The sequence below is a fragment of the Perca flavescens genome, chromosome 5, assembly GCF_004354835.1.
Source record: "Perca flavescens isolate YP-PL-M2 chromosome 5, PFLA_1.0, whole genome shotgun sequence".
NCBI classification, from domain to species: domain Eukaryota; kingdom Metazoa; phylum Chordata; class Actinopteri; order Perciformes; family Percidae; genus Perca; species Perca flavescens.
The window spans coordinates 985,262-1,012,532 of NC_041335.1; the positions used below are offsets into that span (position 1 = coordinate 985,262).

Here is a 27,271-nt window from a genome sequence, read left to right on the forward strand (position 1 = left end):
TTCAGTCACTCTTTTGTTGCTTTGGCGGTGTGCTTAGGGTCGTTGTCGTGCTGAAACACCCATCCTCGACCCATCTTCAGCTCTCTCACTGAGGGAAGGAGATGTCGGTCCAGAATTCCACGATACATGGCCCCGTCCCATCCTCCCCTCAATACGATGGAGTTGTCCCGTCCCCTTGGCTGAAAAGCACCCCCAAAGCATGATGTTGCCACCACCATGCTTGACGGTGGGGATGGTGTTCTTTGGGTTGTACTCTGTGTTCTTTGCCCTCCAAACACGACGAGTTGAGTTGAGGCCAAAAAGTTCTATTTTGGTCTCATCTGACCACATCACCTTCTTCCAGGCCTCTTCTGAGTCGTCCAGGTGGTGAATGGCGAACTTCATGCGGGCCTGTACATGTTTCTTCTTGAGCAGGGGGACCTTGCGTGCGCTGCAGGATTTCAATCCATGACGGCGTAGTGTGTTACCAACCGTTTCTTTTGTAACTGTGGTCCCAGCTGCCTTCAGTTGATTCATCAGTTCCCCCCTTGTGGTTTTGGGATGATTCCTCACCGTTCGCATGATCAGGGACACCCCACGAGGCAAGATCTTGTGTGGAGGCCCAGATCGAGGGAGGTTGGCGGTGGTGTGGTGCTTCTTACATTTCCTGATAACTGCACCGACAGTTGATTTTTTCTCTCCAAGTTGCTTTCCGATTCTCTTGTAGCCCATCCCAGCCTTGTGCAGATCAACAATCTTGTCCCTGATGTCCGTAGAAAGCTCTTTGGTCTTGCCCATGGTGGTGATGTTGGATGCTGGTTGTTTGGGTGTTGACAGGTGTCTTTTATACAGGTAACGAGGTGAGGCAGGTGTATTTGATGTAGATAATTGGTTCGGATTGGGGCTGTGTATTAAAGAAAGACTAACTGGCTTGTAGGAGCCAGAATACTTGCTGTTTGTCCAGGGGGTCAAATACTTGTTTTTCCTCATCAGATGGTTATCAATTTTAATAAATTCATATGATGTGATTTTCTGGAATTTTCTTTGGGATTCTGTCTTTCCCTGTTAGAATGTACATATGATTACAATTGTAGATTTTTGCATTCTTTGTAAGTGGGCAAACCTGCAAAATCAGCAAGGGGTCAAATACTTATTTCCCCCACTGTAGGTAAAGTAGTCACTCAGATAGCCATCCACAGTTCATTCTAAGGATTCACTGTATCACATGTACGTATGTTTAACATTAAAACATGATTCATAAAATCATGCCAGCAATTATTATTTTAATACCTTAGTATTCTATGCAAAAAAAAAGAAGAAGTTTGTACAAAGGTTTTATGCCGCACAACACTTTATTGTAGTCCCAGTTAATTTTTATACAATTTAATACAATTTTTGCAATGTGGTAGGGGGCCCCTTCTCCGTCTATCTTTCAGTTAAGGGGTCCTTGGCCTAAACACGTTGAAGACCACTGTTCTATTAGATAGATAACATTTACCTTTTATTGTTTTTCTGAAAAAATAGCCAGATAATGACCATGTGCATGAGACAAACAGAGAAAAAGTTGAAACTGTCGTACTGTAGAATACAATACGATACAAAGAGTAAGTGAAGTTGGGTGCCAGTGAAAGGCCAGCAGAGGTGCATACAGTGGCAGTGTGTCATTTTTGTCGAGGTTGTGTTTTTGCTGCTCGGGCAGCACGGTGCAATGTGGGTGTAAATGTGACATGATATAGAATGTGTGAATTCTGCCTTTGCAGCACAATTTTCATGTTCAATGAACAGACTCATCACAGATTGAAATCTCCATCACAATAGTCTGTGATCCGTTATTTCAGCTGGGCATCTTTAAAACTGTTGTGGTGTTACCTTGATTTCAGTTTCATAAAACGAGGTGTAAAAAATATTAAAAGCACCTTCCACTTTCTTTTTTTATATTATGACAGGACAGATGTTACAGAACTTTATCACTTTCCATTCACAATTATGTTCCTTGTCCCCAATTTTCTTTTTAAACAACACAAAACAGCAGCATCCCTTAAACTACAGCAGAGGGATTCCAAATCCAAATCCAAATTCCAGATCCTTATTTATTCATAAAGCATATTTAAAAACAACAGTTGACCAAAGTGCTGTACAATAAACAAAACACAGAAAGAACATAAAAACAACAAAAGACAAAAGTTTATCAGCAAAATCACAATATAGGAAGATAACTATTGTAGTTTGTTAAAAGCCTGAGAATAACTATATATAAATGTTGTATAAATGTACGACAGAGGGATTAATAATAGATACCAGACTACTACATAAACACTGTCCCTCTTTGATTCCATTAACTCAGGCTGCACCTGTCGGCCACTCAATACTATTTCAAAATGAGACACAGCTGTGGACAACTCAGAGCCAACATGACAGGACTTGAGCATTCTGTATGTTGGTGCACAGCTTCTTGAAGTGGTTGAATATGAAAAGCTGACGCAATGGGCATTTGGTCCGAGCTGACAAAGACATACCTCTCTGAGGCGCCCAGATGTGGAAAAGCTATTCCTGTCCAAAAAGCCTTTTCCTGATATTGTTCTGAGTCTTTGTGTTTCTGACATTGTCTCCGAGGAACTCATTTTCCTCGTCTGCGTCGACCATCATCCTCAACTGTTCACCTACTTACACTGTAAAAAATAGTAATATTCTGGCAGCTGGGGCACCAAAAAAAAAAAACGGTAAAATAACAGAAAATAAAATACCGTCATTTTCCATAATTAAAATACAGTTCATAGCTTCAATTTCCCATTAAATTGTGTGTATTTCTTGTCTTTGTAATGTTTAATGAAGGATATTTACACCTGTTAAAACTATTTTCTCTATTCACAAATTGTATCTAACTTAAGAAATCTATTTACAATATTAAACTTGAATTTAACAGTTTGATTTATTAGAGATGAAATATTTGTGAAATTATGATAAATGATTATTTTGCTAATGTATTTTAAAAAAAAATTATGTGCAAACAAATGAAATTTCTTTAAAAAAAATAATTGTATGGTTATTAACAGTTACAGGTTTTCAATGTTCTTTTACCATAGACATGGCAATTCAGTCTATTTTTGTAATTCTTAAAATATTTATTTAATATTAATTTTTTTTAAATACAGAAAGAAAAAAACAAAATGGAATAATTACTTGTTTTAAAAGTGTACGACTCATCCCACATGTCATTGATTTTCTTTGGTGAAAATGTTTAATACATTTTGAAAAGATTTTGTTCTTTCTGTCTTTTCAGCTGTATGAATTGGATGATGATGAGAAGCGCAAAGAGTTTCTTGATGACCTTTTTACTTTCATGCAGAAACGAGGTAAGTACTTTCCACTTTTACAAAACCACTTCTTCACAATACTACCTTTAAAAGTAGTTTTCTATTCTCTAATATGTAAATCAATCAATCAGCTGATAACCAGTCACACTTTACACGCCCATGGACTCCAGTGTTTCCAAAAGTTGGCTATATATTTGGACAGATTTGTGGTGTTTGACTCTCTAACCTTTTTAAATGTTTTTATGTCCTTGGTGTTTTCATATGCTTGTTTCTTAAATACAGGGTTCACAATTAGCACCATCTGCCAGCCAAATGCTGGTAAAATATGCAAGTGGTTGGTAGATTTGTTCACTCACCAGCCAAAAAATCCCAATGGTGATGTATTGAGTGGCTTTTAAAAATCTAATTATTAAAAAAATGAATCTCACCTGCACAATCTTTCTATTTTCTTCTATTTTTTTCCTGTTCCTGTTCCTGTTCCTGTGTACCTGTTGCCTTGATCTTATTGTGCAAAAATAAATACTACTAATACCTGTCCTTTACAGGCACATGTTCCATGTATAAAATGCTTTGATACATTTCAGTAATTGGTAACTAATTGCAGCCATACCAGAGCTCACTTTGTGTGTTCAAAGTTTTGATTTTCCATTTATCAAAAACTCAAAAAATCAAAAAAAAAAAAAATTCAAGGCCTCTCGAGATTCAGATGAATAAGTAGGAGGAGCTTTTTATGTTAATATTATTTGACAATTCAGTCTGATTATTAGGCTCTCTGTATTTCACAAAAGAAAGAAAGAAACAGACTTTGTGTGACCTGCAGGTTGAGAAACCTTAGACACCATTCACCCTGATCCCTAGAGGTCCAGGGAAGTGTAGCCCCGTTCCAAAGAGGCACAGTAAAAATAGTAAAGGCTCCATTTCCACCGCTCCGTTTTGGTTTTTAAGTGTTTGAGTTTTGAGCCCAACGTGAATGAGAGGGGGAAACGCCAGAGCAGGGGGAATGAGAAGGGGAAACGTAGCAGAAGATATTCCATTTTATTTTATTTATTTATTTTTTTTAAACGTAGCAATGTAACTGTAGCCTAAATCTCTGTGACCTGCTGGAAGAGATGAGAACAAGTATTTGTACCGTTCCGTTATCCCTCAGTGACCTCTGTGAGCACAGATGGGATCAGCTTCTTTGCTGGGAGACACCCTGGCATTCAGAGGCCTCCTCACAACATCATGACTTATCTGCTTTTATTGGCCTCTTACAGTGGAATGGTGTGTTTGTACCATGGTGTGTGAAGATTGTGCTGGCAGCCGCTGGTTTTGTTGGGGAAATAGATCCGTGTTTAGACCCTTCCATAAAATGAGGAAGTTGACCACCCAGCAGGCACTACCAGTTACAATGACTGTCTATTTTAGGAGCGCACGGTTAGCGTGCCATGCTTTTGTTATCTTGAATTCCTTGTTCTGTAAACAATGTTTTACATGTCTGCAGGAACATTTGTCCTCACCTGCCTGTCCTTGACTTACAATACAATGGACTTGGAATTGAATTCTATGACATCATCTGAATTGTGTTTAAGTTTCATATCAACTTTATTATTTCCATGTTTAACCACAGCATGGTCCCCTGTGCAATGTAAATGTAATTTAAAATAGAAATGTATAAGGGGACATTAAATGTATTTTGCCTAGAATATATTCAATTATGATAATTTAACAGCTGAAATCCAGATTTATATCCCCAGTATTTGGATAGATCTTTATCATAGGCACAAGCATTGATGCTATCAGAGTTGGAATGCATTAAAGGTGGAAACTTGAAGATGAAAGTCGCACGGGCCAAATGTTACCCCCTCCGTCAAACTTCAACGTGTCAGAGAGGACCAGGGTTAATATGGAAAGATAGTGGCCAGTCAGCAACAATAAATCAACAAGCATTCATGCTTCATATTCTTCATATTCTGAGATTTACTCATGTGTTACACTGTATGTTATTAACAGTTTTGTTGAGAGTGTGAGTGAAATTGTCAGAGTAAATACCAGTTATTATGTCTTTAGTTGCTTGTATTTTAACATAACATGTTATTTGCCAGCTGCAGTGTATACTGTACACATGTAACTAATGTGTTTCAGTGTAAAAGGAAGAACACAAATGGATGTTTTAGCTTTGACACTTCACTGTAAGGCTGGGCAATATGTGGATAACAATATATTGAAATCAATATATGTTTCAGATATCGCCTTCAATTTGGATATCGTAATATATAAGTGTTGTCTTTTCCTGGTTTTAAAGGCTGCATTACAGTAAAGTGATGTACTTACCAGACTTATTATGGAGCTTACCCACTGCTAGTACCAGCTCTACTTGGCTTGGCTCGACTCGACTCAGGTGGCCCGTCCTCCATTTTCCATTGCAGATTTAGTACCGCCTCATGCATGAGGCGAGCATGGCTGGTCGTCATAGCGACGCCGCAGGAAACTGCCGTGACCTAACGCGACACACACACAGAACGTGGAAGGTGTGTTTTTGATTCTCGACATGTGGCTGTTTGCCAGAAGACACATTTAGTTTCTAGAGAAGCTGGAGGCAGCAAAAAACATCAACATCAATTTATTTGGTCAAGTATGTCATGATGTTTAATTTTCGCCATATAACCCAGGTCAATGTCACTGTACTGTATATATGAAGGCCATGGGACTATCCCAAAAACTAGCATCCCATTGGCCCACAGTCCAGCTGTGTGCTGTGACAGCTGGAGGAAAGCACACGTTGATGAAGTAATGATGTAGTTGGGTGGTCACTTGGGTTTAGAGACAGTATGGATTGTTGTTGGAGCGTTCAATTAAAGATTGATTTTGGACTTAGTGTAGGGAGACATTGTCAGTGCAAAGCAGATCAGCAGCCGCCTATCTCCACCGCTCGCCTCTGACGGCTGTGAGCAGAGTGGACTGCTCCAAATATCCCAATCAATGTTTCCTGAAAACATCACTGTCCTTCTGTAGTGACAAAGAAATGCCAGCCAGGCTGGCTCGCTGAGCACAGATCCCAGTGAAAAGTGTCAAAATAAAGTGCTCCTTTAACAGTGCTGATTTATTGGCTGTCTGAATCCAGACTACAATAATACCAAAGCATTGGGTTTTTCCTCTCTAAACTGGAATATTACTATGTTTTGTCAGTAAGATTGAGATGTCAAGTTTTTGTAAATTTTCGTGTTCACAGTGCATAAACTTCCCCTATTGTTCATTTATTCTTAAATACGTCCCAAAATTTAAGGAAAAATACATAAGTTGTAATGGCCTTCCAAAATGACACATATCAGGGTCTTCTGATCAGACCCCAGATCAGCAGAATGACATTGTTTGTCAGTGCCTTCAAAAATCTTTACTAATGTTCATCCAATGTTGATTTTTTTATTAACCAACTGCAACTGTAACAACAATTAATTTTTCTTTTAAATATTTGTAGCAGATGTATTAAGAACAACATTGTGATATAAGGAAGAACATTTAGCTCAGGGATGTGCTGCCTCGCGGTGTGTTTAGACAGCGAGCAGCTGAGCGTGTACGGCTCCATGCCGCTGCATTTAGAGTTTATGATGATTCAGCTTTTTTAATTCACCAGTCAACCTGGAGAAACGGTTCTGGAGCAACATCCAGTCTGGGACAATAAACAAAGTTAATGACTGTATTAATTGTGTCATATTGCTTATGAGATTATACTAGGTGAATATCAGCTGCCTATGGTGTACACTCTGGTGGCTCAGTGCCTTGCTGCGGCCAATCCAAAACACAGAACATGGGCGTTGCTGGGGGGAAAGTCATGAAGTCATCAAATTAAACTTTAGTTAATAGTTAGTTTACTGTCAACAAACAATGAAATGATGATGTATAATGTTTGCTTATTATTAGTAATGCTATGATTGATCTTATTCTATCATTAGTTTAGTGTAATATAAAATAATGAGTTTAAAAATGTTGATATAGATAATACTTTGTCAATGGTTAATAATTGTTTTGTAAACATTATACAAATTATTTGGATGGCTAGTATAAAGTTGCAACCAATGCTAATAATTCATGATTAATAAGTGGTTTATAAAGCGTCAAGTAATATTTATATGGCCCCATTAAATGTTTTTTTTGGTGATCGATAAAATTTGTGCTCTTATAATAGCTATAAATAATGTTTAGAATAGCTTTGCAAAGTATTTATTACCCATTAACACGGTCTTATAATCTTCAGTTGCAAATTTATAAAAGCATCCATATAATGTTTATTGACGGTTGTCAGTTAGTAATCATTTACAAATGCTTAATATAATATAAAAAATGTTAGGATGTGTACTACAATACACTGTTAACATAACACATTATTGCATTAGTAATTATTAATTACATTGTTTGTTAACAGTAAAATAACTTACTTTTATAAGTGATGGATATTATAAAGTGTTACCAGCTTTGATGTCTTGTGTATGAAATGATTAGAAGCTCCCCTCAGTGTCATTTGGGTGCGAGGATGTGTGCAGCTATATTTATTCGATGTGGGAACCTGCTGATTCTCAGGATTAGGTTAATTCAAAAGAGTTTCATCAGAGGAAACAGCACAAACATCTCTTTCATAATGGATAATAAAGCATTTACGCCTTTTGATTAATCAAAACCCATTGTCATCGTGAGGACCAATTACCTATACAGTAATCTACAATTAAGTTTATTTAAAATGCAAAATCAAAAGTGTCTTCTTGATGTTGAGTGCCAGGTTGTTGTAACGCACCACAGCGTCAGAGGCTGGACCTCCTCCCCTGATGTTGCTGATGCATCGTCTGCAAACTTGGTACTGGTGCTGGAACCATGTACAGGCGTGTAGTTGTAGGTGAAGAGGGAGTAGAGGAGTGGACTCAGCACGTAGCCCTGTGGGACGCTGTGGACGCTACGTTCAGGGTGAGGGTTGAGGAGTTGCATTTATTTTACCTAATATACTGGGTTCTGTTGGTTTGGAAGTCCAGTACCCAGTTGCCATTCTAAGACACATATTTGATCTTTCCTCCTTTGGTCCAATCTGAATCGAAATGTGCTTGTGTTACAGAGGCTAGCTGCTACCTGATGAGAACTTTACAAATCTGCCGGTGCAACACAGAGAAATTGCTGGAAAATGATTTCATGTTCAGGGAGTCTTCATGATAAAATGATGTCAGGTGTTAAGCCACTAACAGAATCATTTATAATGAAGTTACCATCCTACTAAAGCCAAAGTTGAGGATATAGACTAAAGGCTAATGGCTTGTTTCCTCAAACAAGTAAGAGCCCATTGTTCTCATGGTTCTTTCCCGTTCTTCCGAATTTACTCCTCCTCTACCAGTTTAAAATAAAATTGTCTAAGTGGATTCTCCTTGGCTCAGCTCAGTGACAGGTTTTAAAAGTGAATATGTGTCCCAACTGGAGGACAGTCCTCCTCTAGGCCTGAAAGAGCTGGTCTCAAGTGACCATTGGTCTTGCAGATATTTATAATCTCATTGGTCACAATCTCCTACGGAAACATTGAAATGATCTCCTTTCTGGATAATTATGTCAGAACACAGCTAATGTTACTTTAATTATGATTGATTGATTTATCTTGCGAATTAAACACAGCCTGCTGTATAGGCCTACATTTGCCTACAGTAAAATAGCTTGCTGTAAACTAGCTGTAGCTGTATAACTAGTATGAGGGGTTAATTAGTGTTAACTTAATGTAAACGTGAGTCTGAGTTCCTAAATGAAGCACCATGGTCAATTTGTGGCATAAGCTCTTGGGCAAGTTGTTAATGTACTTTTCCGGAAGAACAACCTGGAGCTGGACTAAATGGATTTTAATTGAGATTCTCCAAACCAAACTTAGTTTAGTCTAGGAAAAACAAAACAATATATCATATATAACTTAATTAATATATTTACTTTCTGTACTTATATTAATTAAGTTATATATGATGAAGTGAAGTTATTAGTGAAATGATGTCATCCTTGTGGTCCGACTTTGCCTGCTTGTGGAGATTAGTTTATAGCTAACCAATACTGCTAGCTCACCTGAGCTAGCTACCGTTACTGCTCAGCCATTAATGTTTACATCTCACGCTGATCCGCGATCCTCTCGTCCATGAGTACGTTTCCCTCTGCGCGGTGATACGGTCGGCGGTAAAAAGAAAATAGTTCCTCCATGAAACTGTTTACAGCCAGGTCTTTGCATTATCTTAGTAACCGAGTCATGACTTCTGGACAGAGACAATCTTCGAGCACCACAAGCCGATTGCCATTTAGTTCTATTATATTGGAGAGAAGGGAGACATCTCTACAGCCGATATGTTGCAACACTGGGCAACTCACACCAAAACTATCTTACAGATACCACTACTGGTCAGAGGAAAAATATGTTTTGTTGATTTTGGGTTGTACTGTTCCTTTAAATTTGGTTTCTCAATGTCATTACATATTTTATAATTGTGTTTTCAGTATTCATTCAGTTACTGTAGCTGAATCAGTTTTAGTGCCACAGCAATCCCTGGACTCATGTTTCCTTACATGAAAATGATTCCAAGGAGATTCTGTATTTATTAATATATATTGCATTTGTTCATACTTCAATCCAGACAAGGCAAGCAGCGTATTGCTTTCTGTTGCATCCCTTCTGTGATGGCGATGCAGCGCAGTATTTCACCGACATATTTTCTCTTGTCAGACAGCCTAAATGGCTTGAATCATGCAGCAGATGGTCAGAACCCCTTTGTGATGGTTTTTCAGTCTTGGAAGTAGAGACATGGAATCCTCCTTAAGAGATACCATCAGACAATGGCTGTGATGGCCTCCTTTGTGTGTTGATAAATACCCAGGGTGATTTACTGTTGCCCCAGGCTGTGGTTATTAATTGATTATTATCTCGGAGGACTACCATCAGCACTTTTTCTCAAACAAGTCAACTTTTGTTCCCAGCTTAATTGCTTAAGAATACTATGTGGCAGAAGAAAAGGCTACTTGAGAGTCACCTTAAAAAAATGGCAGAGTCTTCGATCGCTCTGACACTAAATATTCCTCTTTACTTTGCTGCTGCATGCTACTTTCACCTTTGAGTTGACTTTCTTTGTTTTTTAGTGGAGTCTTCACACAGCTAGCACAGTGTATGCTCTGCAACTGTTATATTGTATTTACAGTATTTAATTAACATTTGAAAACTTTTCTTTCTTTTGTTAAAATGGATCCAAGGGTTTGTAGAAAAAACATGTTTACTTTTCTCAAAGTAAGCCAATGTAAAAAAAATAATAATTATCCAATACTTTGGCTTTGTGACCAAAAACCTGCAAAAGTAAAAACACGTCAGCCCCAGCTGTACTTTTGGTGTAGTGCTAATTAGCAAATATTAACATGATCTAGTATGGTAAACATGGTTTTAGCTGCTAAACCACTATCATTTTTACATTATAAGAGATATCAGCCTATGATAAACTCCAAATACTAACCTTGTTTGGGTATTTTCATGGGGTTTGTTGACAAGAAAAAAATGGTGATGTATGTCAGCCTGTGTGTCCCCCCCCTCTCCTCATCTTCATTTTGGGAGTTGAACAGAGGTAGATAAACAGTTGGTTTCCCCTGTGGCGCTGCATTAATCGTTTATTTCATGGGTTAAAAGAGCAAAGTCAATGAGGAGGAGAAATTCTCATCCCATTATCGGCTCGGAGGTGCAAAGTGAGCGCATCAGCGATGAAGCCAAGCATAAAGATGATTACTGCACTACTAGAGGCCCTGATGCTCCACATTGTTCCAATTACAAACTCCTCGTCTCTTTGCAGCTGAGGGATTAACTGAAGACGACTGTTAGACGCTGTGCAAAGTGGATTTCTTCCACCTTGTCCACCATTGCTCATTGTCATAATGATACATGGCCTGATTAGATAGTTTGTGCTGACAAAAGGCCTCCATACTCACTCTTTTATTCCTCATATCTCTTTCAGGGAATCAGAGAGCCAAATGCATCACCGTCGGTATTGAAAGCACATAAATCTTGTTTTAAGAGGCTTGTCTCTCCTCAGATTCTGTCAGACAAAGGCTGAGGCTTTTATTTATTACCTCAATCCTTGTTTGGTTGGCTATTGTGTCTTCAGCAAAATAATAGTTTTATAGATCAGCATGGATGCACATTATAATCAGTGTAAATAAAGCTAAAGCTGTACGAGGAGGGTGGAGGTGAGGATCTGGTTTTGTTTTACTGTAGAACTGAATTCTTTAACTGCATTAACTGCACTTTGTATACTGTATATCCTATAACATCAAAAAGTAAATGCTCTCATTTTCTCAATTTTACAAGCAAACACTTCAAATATATACTGCCTGTACTATATATATATATATATATATATATATATATATATATATATATATATATATATGGAATCCACTGAGTCTATTGCCCCTGTGGTAAGAGTCCTTTGTGGGGCGCCTGGGTAGCTCACTTGGTGGAGCAGGCGCCCATGTATAGAGGTTTGCTCCTCGAAGCAGCGGCCGTGGGCTCCGGCCTGGGGCCCTTTGCTGTATGTCGTTCCCCCCCTCTCTCTCCCCTTCATGTCTTCAGCTGTCCCCTGTAAATGAGGGCTTAAAAATGCCTTTGTGTCCTTCGTGTCCAGGTCCAGGAGAACTATGAAAACTTATTTTTTTAACTACCAATGCAATGGTACAAGTATTATTTAACGTTACCTCTACAATGTAGAGTCTACGTGCTTGTGCAGTTTGATGTCAGTTTTTATAAGATGCTAGTTCGGTCTCTCTGGATAAACTCAGCTTACACTGCATAATAAAGCTGTCCCCTTTCTTGCACTTATAGCCAAAGTGGTCTCTCAAATATGGCCGGGGGTTCACTTTATTTCCTTTGGGTTCAACATCAGCAGAATTAAACGGGGTTTCACGATTTTTTTCCTTGCATTTTGTTTTTAATTAAATTTTGTTTTCTCAGTAATGGATGCCATTTTAAATGTAGCAAAGTAGAATACTTCAAACTAAATATACTTGAGTTCAAGTAAAAATACAGATTTTAAAAACTACTTTATAAAGTAGAAGTACAGAATAACAATACTCAATTACAGGAACGCGAGTTATTGTCATGCGTTACTTGGTGTTGTCATTCCAGGCAGTGATTGGTTATGTAGAATGACTTTAGAGTCTTTGGAAACATCCTACATGTTCTCAACTGACAACAATCTGTACGCAGAGCCCACGATGTCCTGGTCAGTGGTGATGGTTATAAATCTCACCACAGTTCATAACTGAGTTTTGGAGCTGTGAGTTGGGAGGACATTTGGGCCACTGTGAAGTTATAACTTTAGCATTATGTATATTTAGGGGTTTTGTCAGGGCTTCACATAGACGTTCTTTACTATACAATATGTACAACTAGTGACAAAAAGATTGCAATTATTTTTCATATGATAAGTAGAACTTTCTCATAAAATCAGATTTCTCACGTTGTCCTTTTGAATTGTACTGTGCCATTTCTTTAGACCGACTCATAAACCTCATGCATGTTGTGAAGGTTAATTCATTACCTACTGAAATTATTTTTTCACCTCAATCAAGCCTCTCCTGCACTGTCTTCACCACAGAGCCATGTCGAGGCACTGCAGCTTCTGATTTACTACTGGCATTGTCTCGTGAGGAGAGGGGAACATCAATCTTCTGTTTTAATAGTGTCTCATTCGTTCACATGCCAGCACGGCGAAATGAAGCCGTAATTACTGGCCTTAATTGATGTGGTTTTACCACCTCAGACGATACTTCAGAGCTCTCCTCCCCCCTCACTGTATAGGCCCCACTGCTGTTGTTTGCACTATATTTCTGCAGCTATTGATCGCTATTATGGTAAATCCGATGGGCACAATGGAACTCTATCAGCAAAATGCAGGTTAATTATCTCAGGGTCAACCACTTTGGAATCTGCACAAAGAGCCAGCCGTTCTCTCTTTATTGCCTAACATTAAATTGCAAATACAAATTATTGTCTCAGCCTCTTTATTTTGCTAATAAGGGGGCAGGTTGGCAGTCATTAATAGGAGATTACCACAGGTTGTATTTATGAGTTTTAAACAGGTCTGGGCTAATCTATGTGTGGTTCTGTTGTTATTTCTTTCCAATGTTAATTACTTTTTGTGAACAGCTTTTTAAAGTTTGTCGTCTTCCATAATTAAATGAGATGAAACACTTTTATCACTTTTTCAGAGATCCTTTCATCCTGTCATAGAAATAATACATGTATAATCGATGAAGCCGTTTCCAGTGGATGCACAGATAAGACATTAGAAACTTTTTTTTGAAAGTTATATTTTCTGCAGTTAACAGAGCTGTCAGACATTTGACTGGTTAGAGATAAATTGGCCTTATAAGAAGGTGCAGAAGTCTATTGATGGGAGGAACCAAAGTTAATGGAATTGATTGTGGATATTGTGTTTGCTTTCTGCAGGGACTCCAGTGAATCGGATTCCTATCATGGCCAAGCAGGTGTTGGATCTCTACATGCTCTACAAGCTCGTCACAGAAAAAGGCGGCTTAGTGGAAGTCATCAATAAGAAAATATGGCGTGAGATCACCAAAGGCCTTAACCTCCCTACCTCCATTACCAGTGCAGCTTTCACTCTCCGAACACAGTGAGTACGAGCACAGATGGTAACCCCAGATGGCTGATAACCTGCACTCACACTGACCAGGTCGGCCACACTGACCAGGTCGGCCACAAGTGTTCCATGTGTGTGTCCAATAGGCCTGTAACAATTCTATACAAGGTATAGAAGTATTGTGTTCTAGGTCTTAAATAATTTTCCACGTAACGGTACCTCTAATGCTATTTTTTTTTCATTCCGTGGTGTTGTAGTTCTTTCTTTCGCTAGTCCAAATATACCGTAATTTCGCTGTATTATGACTACAAATGAGACCTTGTAACTTATACTGCAGCCAATCAGCTTCCGTGTTATTGCCGCGAGTCTCTTTGGGATTGTACAACAGACATAAAACAGATTTTATTATTCAGCTGTGGGGAAGGTCCTAAGAGGTATGACCACTAATGGTAATTGTCAATTTTATGTTCATTTAAGAAAAAAATACAATATTATATGATAATAAAGAGGCGTGGTTTACTTCATAGGCTGTGTATTTATGTTATTACATCATCTGGGTCACATGACAGGGATATAACCAAAAGATGTATCCTGGGATTCATTCCAAACTATAATTGTTTGAAAAAATAAATATTTAAGTGTTTAAGTATTTATTAGAAGGATGTCCTTGACATGAATCATCTCATTTCCGAGGGGGTCCTTAAAACAATTAAACAGCAAATCCAAAAAACTAAATACATTCACACATATACACAGCACTCCCAAGCCTGACTACTCCAACAGCAACTGATCCCCCCCCCCATATAAAAATTCAAGTAGTAATAAATATATATATATACACAATAAGTTTACATGCATCCCAAATGTGCTACTATTTACAGTAGATGCACAAACAGGAGCCAACACATTAAGGAGTAGAAAAGTAAGAAACCATGAGAGAAAATAGAAGGTTGAGCAGGTTGATTGTCGATAATTCAAGACAGATGCCTTAAAAAACCAAATGAAGTAATCGATCTAAGTAAGGTGGGTAAGGTGTTCCTTTAAATTTAAAGGCACATCGTCCAATAGATGAATAAATATTTTTAAATTTGACTGAAAGAGACAATTATATTGTTAATCGCAACTATTTCTGAGACAACTAATTGAATTGTGAATTGTTCCAGCTCTAGTGTCCGAGATGAATCAGATGTTGGGTTGTTTTTATTGTACCTAGTGATTTTTGGTTTCAGGCCTCTGTTTCTTTAATTCATCTGCTATGATTAAAATATGATCATTCCTTTTCTTGAAATGCCTTTTAAAGGCTTATTTGGTTACACATGCCCAGACAGGTGAAAAGCACAGTCATCTTCATTTCCTGCCGCAGTGGTATATGAGTGGGCTTTACCTGCCAATCCCTGCTGTGATTCATGGTAATTATAGTATTCTCCATGGCATTTAATCTGGAGTCTCAGTGTTGTTAGACTGCACTGTTTGCACACCAAACCTCACCTCACAATACTGTCTTTTAAGAGTAATGTGGAAAAACGTTTTTAGTAATTGTTATTATTCAATGAGATATTTTTGAGTAGGTTAAAATGTTATAACCTCGTATTGTCTAAGAGATACAAACATTTCTGGAACTAAAGATTGAGGTTGAGGTTGTTTGATCTGAATGATAATTAGGGATGCACTGATTTAACTTTTTCAGTAATACCGATTCCGAAACCTGGGCGTTGAGTATGGGCTGATGTTCCGATCCGATACCGCTGTTTGATTCATTAATAAGCTGTGTCCCTCGCTGTGTGGAAGTGACTGGGATCATTCTTTTATGTGTAAGGCAACATAAGGCTTGAGTTAAACATTCATTTACTAATAATAATAATAATAACTTAACAAAATGCAACAAATACATACATGGATATACATGTACTCAATTGTAATGCTTTGTTTGAATAAATAATAATAATAATAGTATTAAATAGATCGGTCTCATTGTCACTGATTAACAATACAGCTATTTGTCAGTATTGCTATCAGTGCATCCCTAATGATAATGCATTTTTGGGCAATACCCACAGGACTGAAACACTGTCATAACCCTTAGGGGAGCTGTTACCTCAAATCATTTAAATGCAGGATATGAATATGAATCTGGTTTTAAGAGCCATTTACCTGCAGTTATACAAAATATCTGCATGGCAAGAACAACATACTAATCTATATTGAAGGAATAATTAAGTTGTTATTTTATTTTAGATTTTGAAGTTTGCACTCTTTATATTTACACCTTTTCCTACTTTGTACTGCAACTGCTGCAGTGCAACTTCCCTTGGGATAAATCAATAATACAACATTGTGCATATACTGCACAACATGTACAGAATGGTGGTAAAGTCACCCTCAAACATATACGACACCATTGACATTCATCAACAGGAAGTGTTGCAGAGCAACAAAGTGCATATGTGGCACCCCATGCATTTTAAGTTTCAACACACCAAAATGAAGCTGCTAAAGGCATTCTCACCAGTGGAAACAAACATATTCAGACATCCTACGCCCTTGTGTGACACAGTCAACCGAGTAAACCATGGAGTCCTTCTTCATCCCTGCAGGTATATGAAGTACCTCTACCCGTATGAATGTGAAAAGCGGGGACTGAGCTCCCCCGGGGAGCTTCAGGCAGCTATCGACAGCAACCGGCGGGAAGGCCGTCGGCAGAGCTACGGCTCGGCCATCTTCAGCTACTCCCCCGTGGGCACCCCCACCCTCCTGTCCTCGCCAAAGATGCACATGTCCCACCTGTCTCTGCCCACGCACAACAGTGGCCACATCTCCCACGTGCCTGTCATCAAGAAAGGTAACATAAGACCAGAGGTGGAAAGTAATAAATTACAATTACTCACATTAATGTAATTGAGTAGTTTTCGTAATTGTAATCTGTAATTTTACTTTTACTTAAGTATGTTTTCTTATTGTACTTTGCTACATTTTAAATCACATCCGTTACGGAGTAAAAAAACAAACAGTGAATAAAAAATGTCTCTAACGTTGTTAGTATCTGTCTAAAAAACTCAAATTTAAATGTTATATTTGTTTGGTTGCTTTTTGAGTTTATGTTGTATGTCACTTTTTTCAAGGTTTTTGTCAAGTTTTTTCGCTTTGGGTTAGGGTTAGCCCTCAAATCGCTGAAGTATAAATATAATATTAAATATGTTTAAATTAAAAAAAAGTATATCTCCCCCCACTGATGAAAAGTAACTAAGTAACTTTTACTCAGAGTACATTTTAAATGAGCTACTTTTTACTTTTAATTGAGTAGATTTTCATACCGGTAATTTCACTTGTACTTAAGTAAAAGTTCATCAGCAGTTTTACTTAAGTAGAATATTTTTGTATTTTTGTCCACCTAGACAACACAATATATAACACACAATAAAATAAGACGATACCACAAAGTCTCAAATAGTATTGTGTGACCATTTAACCGCAGAAGAAGAAGAAGAAGAAGAAGAAGAAGAAGAAGAAGAAGTATATTTCATCATATTTTAGTAAGAAGGCTCTCTGTTTTCTGAGCTGCACCTGTTTGCTGTTGGTGCAAACCCAGCACTTCCTCCATGTGTACCTGTTGCCTTCATTATAATGTACTGTATAAATGTATTATATATCATTTCTACAAGTCATACTGACCACCCTGCTCCTCTCACTTATTCTTTTTATCACAGTTACTCTTTTAATTCAATAATTAATTAAAATGCAGCTGGTTCTACTCATACACAAAAAATACTGGATGTAGCAGCAGTGACGTCACCAATTGAATTATAGCTTTTGGAGCCAAAACCGCGTATAAAATTACCCAAATGATTGGAACTGCTTCTGCCATTTGCGGCCCATAAAGCAGGCACACTAGAGACTTCTGCTGGCCGAGCCAGCTACTTCCTGTTTAGCACTCCGCTAACTTGAATGGGGATTAAATGATCAAATGATCACATTCAAAATGTGTACTTTTGAAATTTGGGTAAACCAACACATTGTGCAGTGTAACTTTTTGCAAACAAAATCTGGCACGGGTCTGATGAATAAGAGTGTATTCTGGTCATGATGCAATCAGCAGGCCAGATCCTAAATAAACAAATCCTTTTTCTGTCACTCTGAAGGATGATTCATTTCCTCCTTATGGATACTTTGTCCAAGAAAAGGTTGCACATGATGTATTACAGAGACCACAGCATCTTTTTGAGAAATTGTTGCGTGATTACCCGGCCACTTAAGAAGAAGTCAGTATGTTCACATATCAGAAATATATGTCACAAGAGTTGCATTCTTTCTGTTCATTCATACTCATGCAACTTGCGGGTAGTATGGTCATTCTCCAGAAAGAGGAAACATCTTGCAGGACTTCCTCATATAGCACCTCCAATTTCAGAGACACACTAGCACCACGAAGAGCTTTGGGGCCCTTTAATTACAGGTCCTTAAAGACAAAAGCAGCTGACTGATCTGTGTATTTGATTTGAACTTATCTTAGCGTTGTCAGTGTAGTTAATTTGCACGGTTTGGATCTTGAATATGATCAATTGTTTCAATTAACAAATTGAACAATTGAAATCTGCCAGCATCATGTGTTACTGAAGGGTTTGTGCTTTGTGTCATCATCAGCACCATGTGTGCCTCTGTTGGTCGCTATATATGGCCCAAGGTGGGCTACAACTGTGGCTCCAGCCCACAATACCAACAGAAAGTATTCTATAATCACAGTAGCCTATGCTAAACCATATTTACCCCACATGGTATGGCAACCTGCAAATATGGAGCCCACATTAGCATGTTGGCTGGATCTATGACCCAACTTTAATGTCAAATCACCAGAAACAATCTAATCTCATAGTTCAAAATGACATAGCTGCTGACTAGCCATAATGGTAATGTGACAAAATAACGTAACTCCCCGTTATTGGCATTGCATTAAATATCAGCAGAAATTGTCGGCCTCAAGTTAAAAACCACTTCACCAGAAAGCAGAAATGTTGGAATGAAAATGTCTGTGTGACATGCATTATTTATTTAAAATATTATATAAAAAACCAAATACAAATAGTGAAAGTTTACTGCACAGAGTAATATCATCAGGTGATAATGGCTGAAAATGAGGGACATCCGGCAGGACTTCCTGCAGCACCGGAGCAATCCCGGAAATGAAACATCATCAATATTTACTATCACCTTCTTAATAGTCTTTTTCTCTCCAGAGGAATCCATGATGGCCAGCTGCCTGCCCAGCCGGTTGGCCCTCCCCATGTCACCCAGCGGCCACCACGCAGCAGCCGTGGCCGCCCAGGCAGCCGCAGCCCAGGCCGTCCAGGCCGCGGCCCTGGAACAGCTCCGAGAGAAGCTGGAGAGTGGTGAACCACCAGAAAAGAAGATGATGGTGGCAGAGGAGCAGCAGAGGATGATGCAACACGCCCTGCAGCAGAACCTGCTGGCCATGGCCACGCAGCTGCCCCTCAACATCAAACTCAACAACAGAGGTGAGTCCACGGATCTGTCCATATGTTCTCTTTCTCTTCTCTGGAGCTTTATTATTTGCAGAAATTCAGTAATATTCATTGGTGTGGCCAGCATTTTAGAAATACTGCAACACATTCTCACTCCCATCGCGTCAAAAAGCGACACTATACACGGCAGGTGTCTTTGGCGTTTGTTATTGACACAAAAAGTCTCCTTAAGCATCTTATTTAGACGTGCTTGGTCGGGACTCTTGGCGTCACTATTTGACGCTCTGGGTCGGGACGTACGTTTAACTGACATGCGGCGCAAGAACGATACAGCTAGGTTTAGGAAAAGATGGTGGGTGGGGTTACAAAATGTACTTTTCAGTGACACGCAGGACAAGAACTGGACATGAACCCCGGTCTCCTGGGGGAAAGTCCTGTGTTGTTCCATCTACCACCCTAACCAACTACTTTATGCAGATTTTTGGTCTGTCATACTACTTTCTACCGTTGTCTCTCTTAATACTACGTCATCTTACAGCACCGCGAGCTGCTGCTCTGCCCGTGCATTCTATACAGACGCAAAAAGATTGCGGATTTTTGCATCGGTATCTGACACTGAGGGGCACTGATCTGATGTTTTATGCGTTGGGAGTGAGAACGGGTTGAATACTGAGGTCATGAGTTTAATTTTTTCCACTGCAAGTAGAAAAAGTCTGTACATTTATCAAAATTTCATTCCCAAAGCCACTTTTTAATTTGCAATTTGTGTGTAATGTAGAGTGTAAACTTGTCCTTTGGTTGTTAAAACCCCAAAATGCCCTGAAACAATACTGAGGACATGACCTCTGTGTCCTCAATGGTAACTCTATGGCCCAATAAGAACTATCGTCGAGTCTGCATGGCTTTGGCAATTAAGTATGGCATGGCAGATATTATATTAGAGGCTTAAGAGAATTTAGAAACAGAAGGGAATTCTTCAGGTTTAAAGCTCATCATGTTTGCATGTTTGTCTGTTGATTCCTCTGCATGCAGCCAAATGGGCAAAGAACAGTAGAGACTGGACAACAGGCTGTTCTTTATGCTATTATACCATATGTGTACCTTAGACACTTATAGGCAATACTATCTTTATTTCTACACAGTCGAGGACAAGTCTGATGATTATATATTTTGATTATTGTCAACAAATCTCCTGAAAAGACCCAAATCAACACTGAATGTATCTGCTAACAAGTATTGTACCTGATATCTCTTCTTCCTCTGTGCCACTAAAACTCATCAGTGAGCCACACTGCTGCACTGGCTGACATCATCATCAGCCATCACCATCAACACACACATCTCTTCTTTATTCTGACTCAACAACACACACTGTCCTGCTGCCACAAATACTCACTACAGCACCAAATGTGGATTCATCCGCCGCTGAAAATAGTCCCCAAACAAAGTCGCGATTTCCTCCTGTTGGAGTAATGTTTGATTTAAAAGAAAAAGCTACAGTGACCAGCTCTAGGAAATTACTGAGCCTTTCAAAAAAAGAGAAGAAAAAATAAACTATATATTTATGTGTTATATCTTCAGTAGGAACCAGTGGGCTTGGAGCTGAGAGCCAGAGACAGTGAAGTCAGAAAGTATTTAGAGACAGACTAACACATTGTTGGTTTTGATCTTTTGATGAGATTTGTTAGAAACTAGGCTAATGTTATACTCATACAGTATATAATATACAATATAAAACATGGCTGGGTATCGTTCAAAAATGTTTGATACCGATACGATACTGTGACTTCAATACCGGTTCCGGAACCATACTTTTTTCGATACCAATTTTATAAAATCAATTTTAACAAACATTACACATCTTTTTTTAAATTAAGTTTCCAGCTCCGACTACATGAGTCGTCTCCGTGTAACGTAGAGTTTCTCCTGCGTGTCTCTACGACGTGTAACGTTAGACGGCCAATCACAGACATCATTGGATCTTGGTAGAAGCATGCTGCGTGCTGATTGGCTCAACAACGCTGATGAAATTTACTCCTGAGGTATTGAAATGGGTATTGAATGACGAGGCATTTTTCGATACTCAATACTTTAGAGGCAATTTGGTCAGAGCCTAAAAAGTATTGAATTGGGTACCCAGCCCTATAAAACAGTGATGTCTGAGATGAAATCTTCTGTATTTGTGAAAACATTCAACAAACCTGATTTTGATGTATAATTTAAAATCAGGTGTGAGTGTAATGTTGAGGTTGTTAGCTGCCTCCTATCAGACTCAAATGACAGTGTGTCTACTGAAGTGGGTGGTGTGTCAAAACCAGCTAATGACCCTGCCAGAGAGGCGGTCTGGGATCCAGCTGTGGAACGCCTGCACCACTAATGTGCACATAGTTCATCATATAACATGTGTAATTTGAAGCTCAGCTCCATAGATTGTTATGAAGAAATAGTTCATACTTCTTGACCACAGGCAGAATCTAGCTTGTCATGAGTAAAAATGCCCATGTTGCTGGGCTGTGGCTGCAGCCAGCACGGCCCGTGACAAGCCATAAGTCACATATGACTTAATGATAGAGGCTAAAGGAAGAATAAGGGGCCTATCTGCTCAAGTGTGATATCATTTCTGTCTGCATCACTGCCTCTCTCATATTAGTCATAATAGCGGGCTTTGCACTTTATACGTGATGGAAAAATGAGTGAGAATCTTTCTCTGGTTAATTCCCACGCTGGTCGTCTGGCTCTGGCCCTCGCATATAAACACTGTCATTTAAAGATTACATCCAAACACTATTATTTGTCTCCACCCAGATGCACTTAGACGGATAAATTTGTGTTTACAGATGGTTTGATATCACAGCAGCCCGCTGCGATTACTTAAGACATTTCTGTTATTCCAGAAACCAGTCACATTTATTCAAGTTTTTCCAAGCGAGTGCTGCTATAGGATTCATCCATAACTGACATGTACAAATGGCTGTAACATCTTTTGACAGTTCTTTCTCTCACAGAACTCTTTAATAAAGCTCTCCTTATCCTGTCACTCTCTGAATTATCACCAATACTCCAGCGGGCGCTCCTCTTGCTTCTTCTGTTCCCTTTCTAAATGCTCCTATTGAGTTTTTCTCTCTCTCGTTCTCTGCCTCCTCTCTTGACAGATGATAGACAAGAGACCGCATTGAACCTGTCTACCAACGGCATTAGCAGCATCAACATGTCAATAGAAATAAATGGAGTTGTCTACACAGGTAAATAGAGGGGCCGTTTGCTGATGTAATTGCAGGCAGGAAATTCAATAAGTTATAGCAGCACCCTGGTGCTTAGTCCTCTACACAATTTGATGTCTTTGCTATAAAATCCATCGTAATGAAGTGGCAGTCCAATAGAGTTAAAAAAAGTTAAATATCTCAAAATTGGGCCTGTGGATTTGAGGTCGATGGGGCTTATTGTCTTATGTGCCTGCCTATTGTGTGTGTGTGTGTGTGTGTGTGTGTGTGTGTGTGTGTCTTGAGGTAATTACTGCCTCTCCGCTTTAACATATGCCATTCATGTCAGTGAATAAGCCCGGTGGCCGTCACATCATATCTGAGTGACACTTACTTTAATCTCTTCATGATCGGGTCTGTAGATGTCTTTGTATTATCTACTGTATATAAAACTGCAGCCTGTAAAATACTTAAAATGTCAAATTCAAATGTACAAAACTCTGGTTTTGATTTTTCACATTTTAAATGTTTTTTATTTATTTGTCTTTTCTTTCAGAATTATTCAGTTACCCAGACGTTTTGATCACCTGTTATACTTACGTACATACAAAGTCAAGCCAATTTTATTGATAGTCATAATAATCACAAACCTGCACAGCGTACAACAAAATGAGAGAAACCTCGGGAGGAGGATGTCTCCTCCATGACGGAAAGAAATACAATAGATGGTATCAGTACAAAGTAGACAGTAGTAGCAGTAGTCAAACCAGACAGAATGATGATGTTATGTAAATAAAGTACATGACATATAATATTAACTATATATTGTAACAATGCTTCCCCTCAATGCTAAACTTAACTATACACACTCACTGACCTGCTGAACATACTTGTAGTGGAAAGGCCTGCGCTGTTAAAACTGCAGTTACAATATTAGTATTTAAACTATTATATTTAAGCCATTAAACATATTTTGAATTATTGCATCTTTCAAATGATTCTGACAACATACATATATATTTTTGATATTATCACTGGAGGACAATACAGTAGGACATTTTCTAATCCTACACATAATTGACTTTAAAGAGCAATTTAACACTAAAGCCACATCAAGGCTTTGAGTCACCGTATGATATTTCACACGCAGCCTGGTCCCAGCCAGTACTTTGCCTTTTCCCAGTGAAAGTCCAGTGATTCTGCCGTCTAGATCAGGGATCTTCAACAGGGGGTCCGGGACCCCTAGGGGGTCCTCAGAGTTACTGCAGGTGGGCTGCCAAATTAGCGTTAGTTTTTTGAAAGTTTAGAAAAAAGACTAAAATGTCATAACATGTAACATATTATTAGCAAATACAAATCAGCCTATTTGTGGGAAAAACCCATTGATGATAGGCTTACTGGCATACAGGTAAGCTAATCACTAAGGTAGCCATCCACAGATGTATGTTTAACATTAAAACAGGATTTATAAAATCATGGGAACAATTAATTTAATAGCTTAGTAATCTATGCATTGAAAAGGTATGTATAAAGGCTTTAGGCTGCCCTACATGTTATTGTAGGCCCAGTTTAATATGCAACTTCATTTTATACAATATATGTAGTAGGGGGTCCCTGCTCTGTCTCTCTTTCAGTTAAGGGGTCCTTGGTTTAACAAATGTTGAAAACCCCTGGTCTAGATAAAAAGAAAATCTGTGAAAAATCTACAATGTTGCCTTCTACACCTCCAAAGTACAAAGTCTTGTTGACTCTGATGCTGTAGAGATCAGTTTCATTCTTCCTGAACACCACAGATGGTGGAAATCCAGGTACTTTGTTCAGTCTCATGGAACCATAACTACAATACATATGTAACTCTCATTTGGAGATGGAATTTCAAAAGAACTCAAGCTACATTTTTTTAGGCACACACGCTAAGAAATATCTGTGTATTTACAGTTGTATGACTACCTAAAGTGTAGGTTGAACGTGCTTCACAGTTGTATTTCTGTTTAATTACATTTCGAATTGCATTATGGGACCTTGATCTGTGCTCGACAACTAACGTAGTTAACGTAGTGAGTGATTCACAACGCCATAATCGTAAATTATTAACCAGATTAGCTAGAGTCAAAAGCGCCAAAACAAGTGTCTTAAGCATTCAAAAAAGTGTCATAGTGTCAAAGTGTAAGAAAAACAAAAGTCAAAAAGCATCAAAAAAGCGTTGAAAAAAGCTTTAATAATAAAGAACAGACTTCATTTCAGAAGTTTACTAACTAAGCAGCTTTGTCTGGGAGAATTTTAAATAACAGTAAAAATGTTCCGTATTTTACTGACGCTTCACACAAAATCATTGTTACCTTACATTACCTTACACAAATTTGAATTCTCTGCAAGTAAGTTTTCTTATAAACTAGGGATGCACCAAATCCAGATTTTTGGGGTTCGGCCGAATACCGAATCCACTGGTTAAGATTCTGCCAAATCCAAAACCGAATCCCTCCTCCCATCCTCAGTCCATGAACCCAGTAAACACATCAATGAAGTAAACAGGGACTGTCCTTCCTTTGCCGTACCTGAAGTTGCTGCATTCTGGCTGCTGTCTGGAGATTCCTTCATGCACAACTCGTATTCTTTCGGATGTTTCAGACCAGATGTTGTAACAGCGGCCATGTTGTGTATAGTTTAGGGTCCTTGTCACCACCAGACCAATCAGCATTGCAAATTGAACATGTAGCTGGACTTGAATGGCCTTCTTTTGACTGAAAGTACTGCCAAACAACACCTTTTCTCCATTTTTACTTTCTCACAGCCTCCTGCATTGAACGCTCCACCCTCCAAGCGTAGGGTTCGGTTCAGTGGAAACAAATTCTAATGTTCGGCAGAAACCCAACCCCGTCAAAAAGCCCAATATTCGGCCAAATCTGGAGCCGAATCCTGGATTCGGTGCATCCCTACTATAAACTATATTTAGGGTATGAAAAAGACAATGGTGGGCAGCACTGTCATGCTATTTGCAGGGTTCAAAATTAGCAGCATTTAGCAGCCAAATGCTGGTAAAATATGCAAGTGGCTGGTAAAAATTTAAAATTCACCTATCCATTTGGCTGGTGGACGCAAAAGTTAATTTTGAACCCTGGCTACTTAGTAGGAAACAGGCAAGAATAATGGGATGCCATGGACAGTGTGGAGCTTGAGGCTGACTTGGACTTGATGTTTGCTCCTCAGGCGTCCTGTTTGCCCGGCAGTCGGCCATCGCAGCGATGGCGGGACACCGCGGGAAACACAGCAGCTGTCAGACTCAGGGAAAGAGCAGTCCCACGCAGTTCCAGCCCTCCTGCTCCTCCTCCTCGTCTTCCTCCTCTTCCTCGCTCCGCGGACACAGAAACTCCTCCCCCTGAGTTTCCTGTCCCTCCTCCCACCCCAGATCCGTTCTCTCCTCAAAGACACAAAGCAGTCAGAGACATGGCTTTCTCTCCATCTCCTCGATCCGAGTCCTTGTAGGTCTGCTAACGTCACATGGAAAAGCAGCAAATATATTTACAGGTGAGATTTCTGTTCCAGTCCCCCCCCCCCCCACACTCTCCCTGCTCTGAATCAGCAGTGTGTTCCGAGGACATTTAACCTTTGTGTGTTACTATTGTCTTTCACATCGTCAACGACGTCTGTTCTGCGTGAAGCACTTCTGAAGCATGGTCACCTGTCAGCTTCAGGTGCAACCTGGATGAATCTGAACCAAGACTCCCTCTTGCGCACCATTTCAAATCAAAAGAAGAGGCAGCGGAACAGCTAACCTTCAACAAGACATGACGTCTGATGATGATGTTTAAAGGCTTTATGACAGACCTCAGAAACTCACTGCTTAAAGCTGATACCAAAGAAGAAGACCAGTCTTTACTGGTTCAACACGTCCAGCATTTACACTGAGCTTTCACGCCAATGATCAAACCTGAAGACTAGAGCTAGAACACAAAAAGCACATCCCAAGTGAAAATCATCATGTTTTCTGTAGAGAGGCTGTGTAGACTGCTTAACCGTATGCCCTCATGTTCCATTGGACAGTTACTAATAATGTCTCAACTTATAGCCGACAACATGGCTGGAAAGAGTGATGTATGTGTGCATCAACGCAGGAACCTTGGAAGTGAGAGTGAGGAGTCTAATATGTGGATTTCTTTTTTTAATTAAATGCAATCAGCTCAGTCCACAGACAATCAGCAACTTGGTGGATGACTAACTATAGCCAGGAGGACAATGGAACCACACAACTAAGAGTTAACACATAGCTCTCTATCCACGGGTAGCAAACAGTATGTCCCAATCCCATGTTGTAAAACTAATACTATACATATGTACAGTACGTTATCAGGATCAGATTAGGCCCCAAGTATTACACTGGAACACTATCCCGCCCCGGGCTCGCTGTGTGTCAGCTAGTTTTGTACTAATGAAATTAAGCATATTTGTTTAAGGATATGTAGGCATAATTTCAACTCCACTATGTATTAAAACTACATTTTCACGCAGGGTCCCTCTACAAGACAGTTTTTTTTCATTGGGCTGTAGGGGTGCACAGTACCAAAAATTATAATAGTAATAATCAAAATGACTCCAACCAAATTTCAATTTAATTCAAACACTTTATTGTCATTGTGTAGCACAACGAGATCACTTTGTGACAGCCCAAGGGTGCGCTAAAAGTGATA

General features: G+C 39.1%; 1 protein-coding gene across 1 annotated transcript in view; it reads left to right on the forward strand.

Moving 5' to 3' along the window:
* The window catches only part of arid3c (AT rich interactive domain 3C (BRIGHT-like)), an 86,591-nt gene extending 60,515 nt beyond the window's left edge, over window positions 1-26,076 (forward strand). The window contains exons 3-8 of the mRNA XM_028578338.1: window positions 3,260-3,332; window positions 13,762-13,945; window positions 16,507-16,751; window positions 19,141-19,419; window positions 22,539-22,628; window positions 25,794-26,076. Coding sequence (XP_028434139.1) covers window positions 3,260-3,332; window positions 13,762-13,945; window positions 16,507-16,751; window positions 19,141-19,419; window positions 22,539-22,628; window positions 25,794-25,966 — 1,044 coding nt within the window. The 3' untranslated portion in view covers window positions 25,967-26,076. The remainder of the gene's footprint in view (window positions 1-3,259; window positions 3,333-13,761; window positions 13,946-16,506; window positions 16,752-19,140; window positions 19,420-22,538; window positions 22,629-25,793) is intronic.
* Window positions 26,077-27,271: the final 1,195 nt, after the last annotated feature.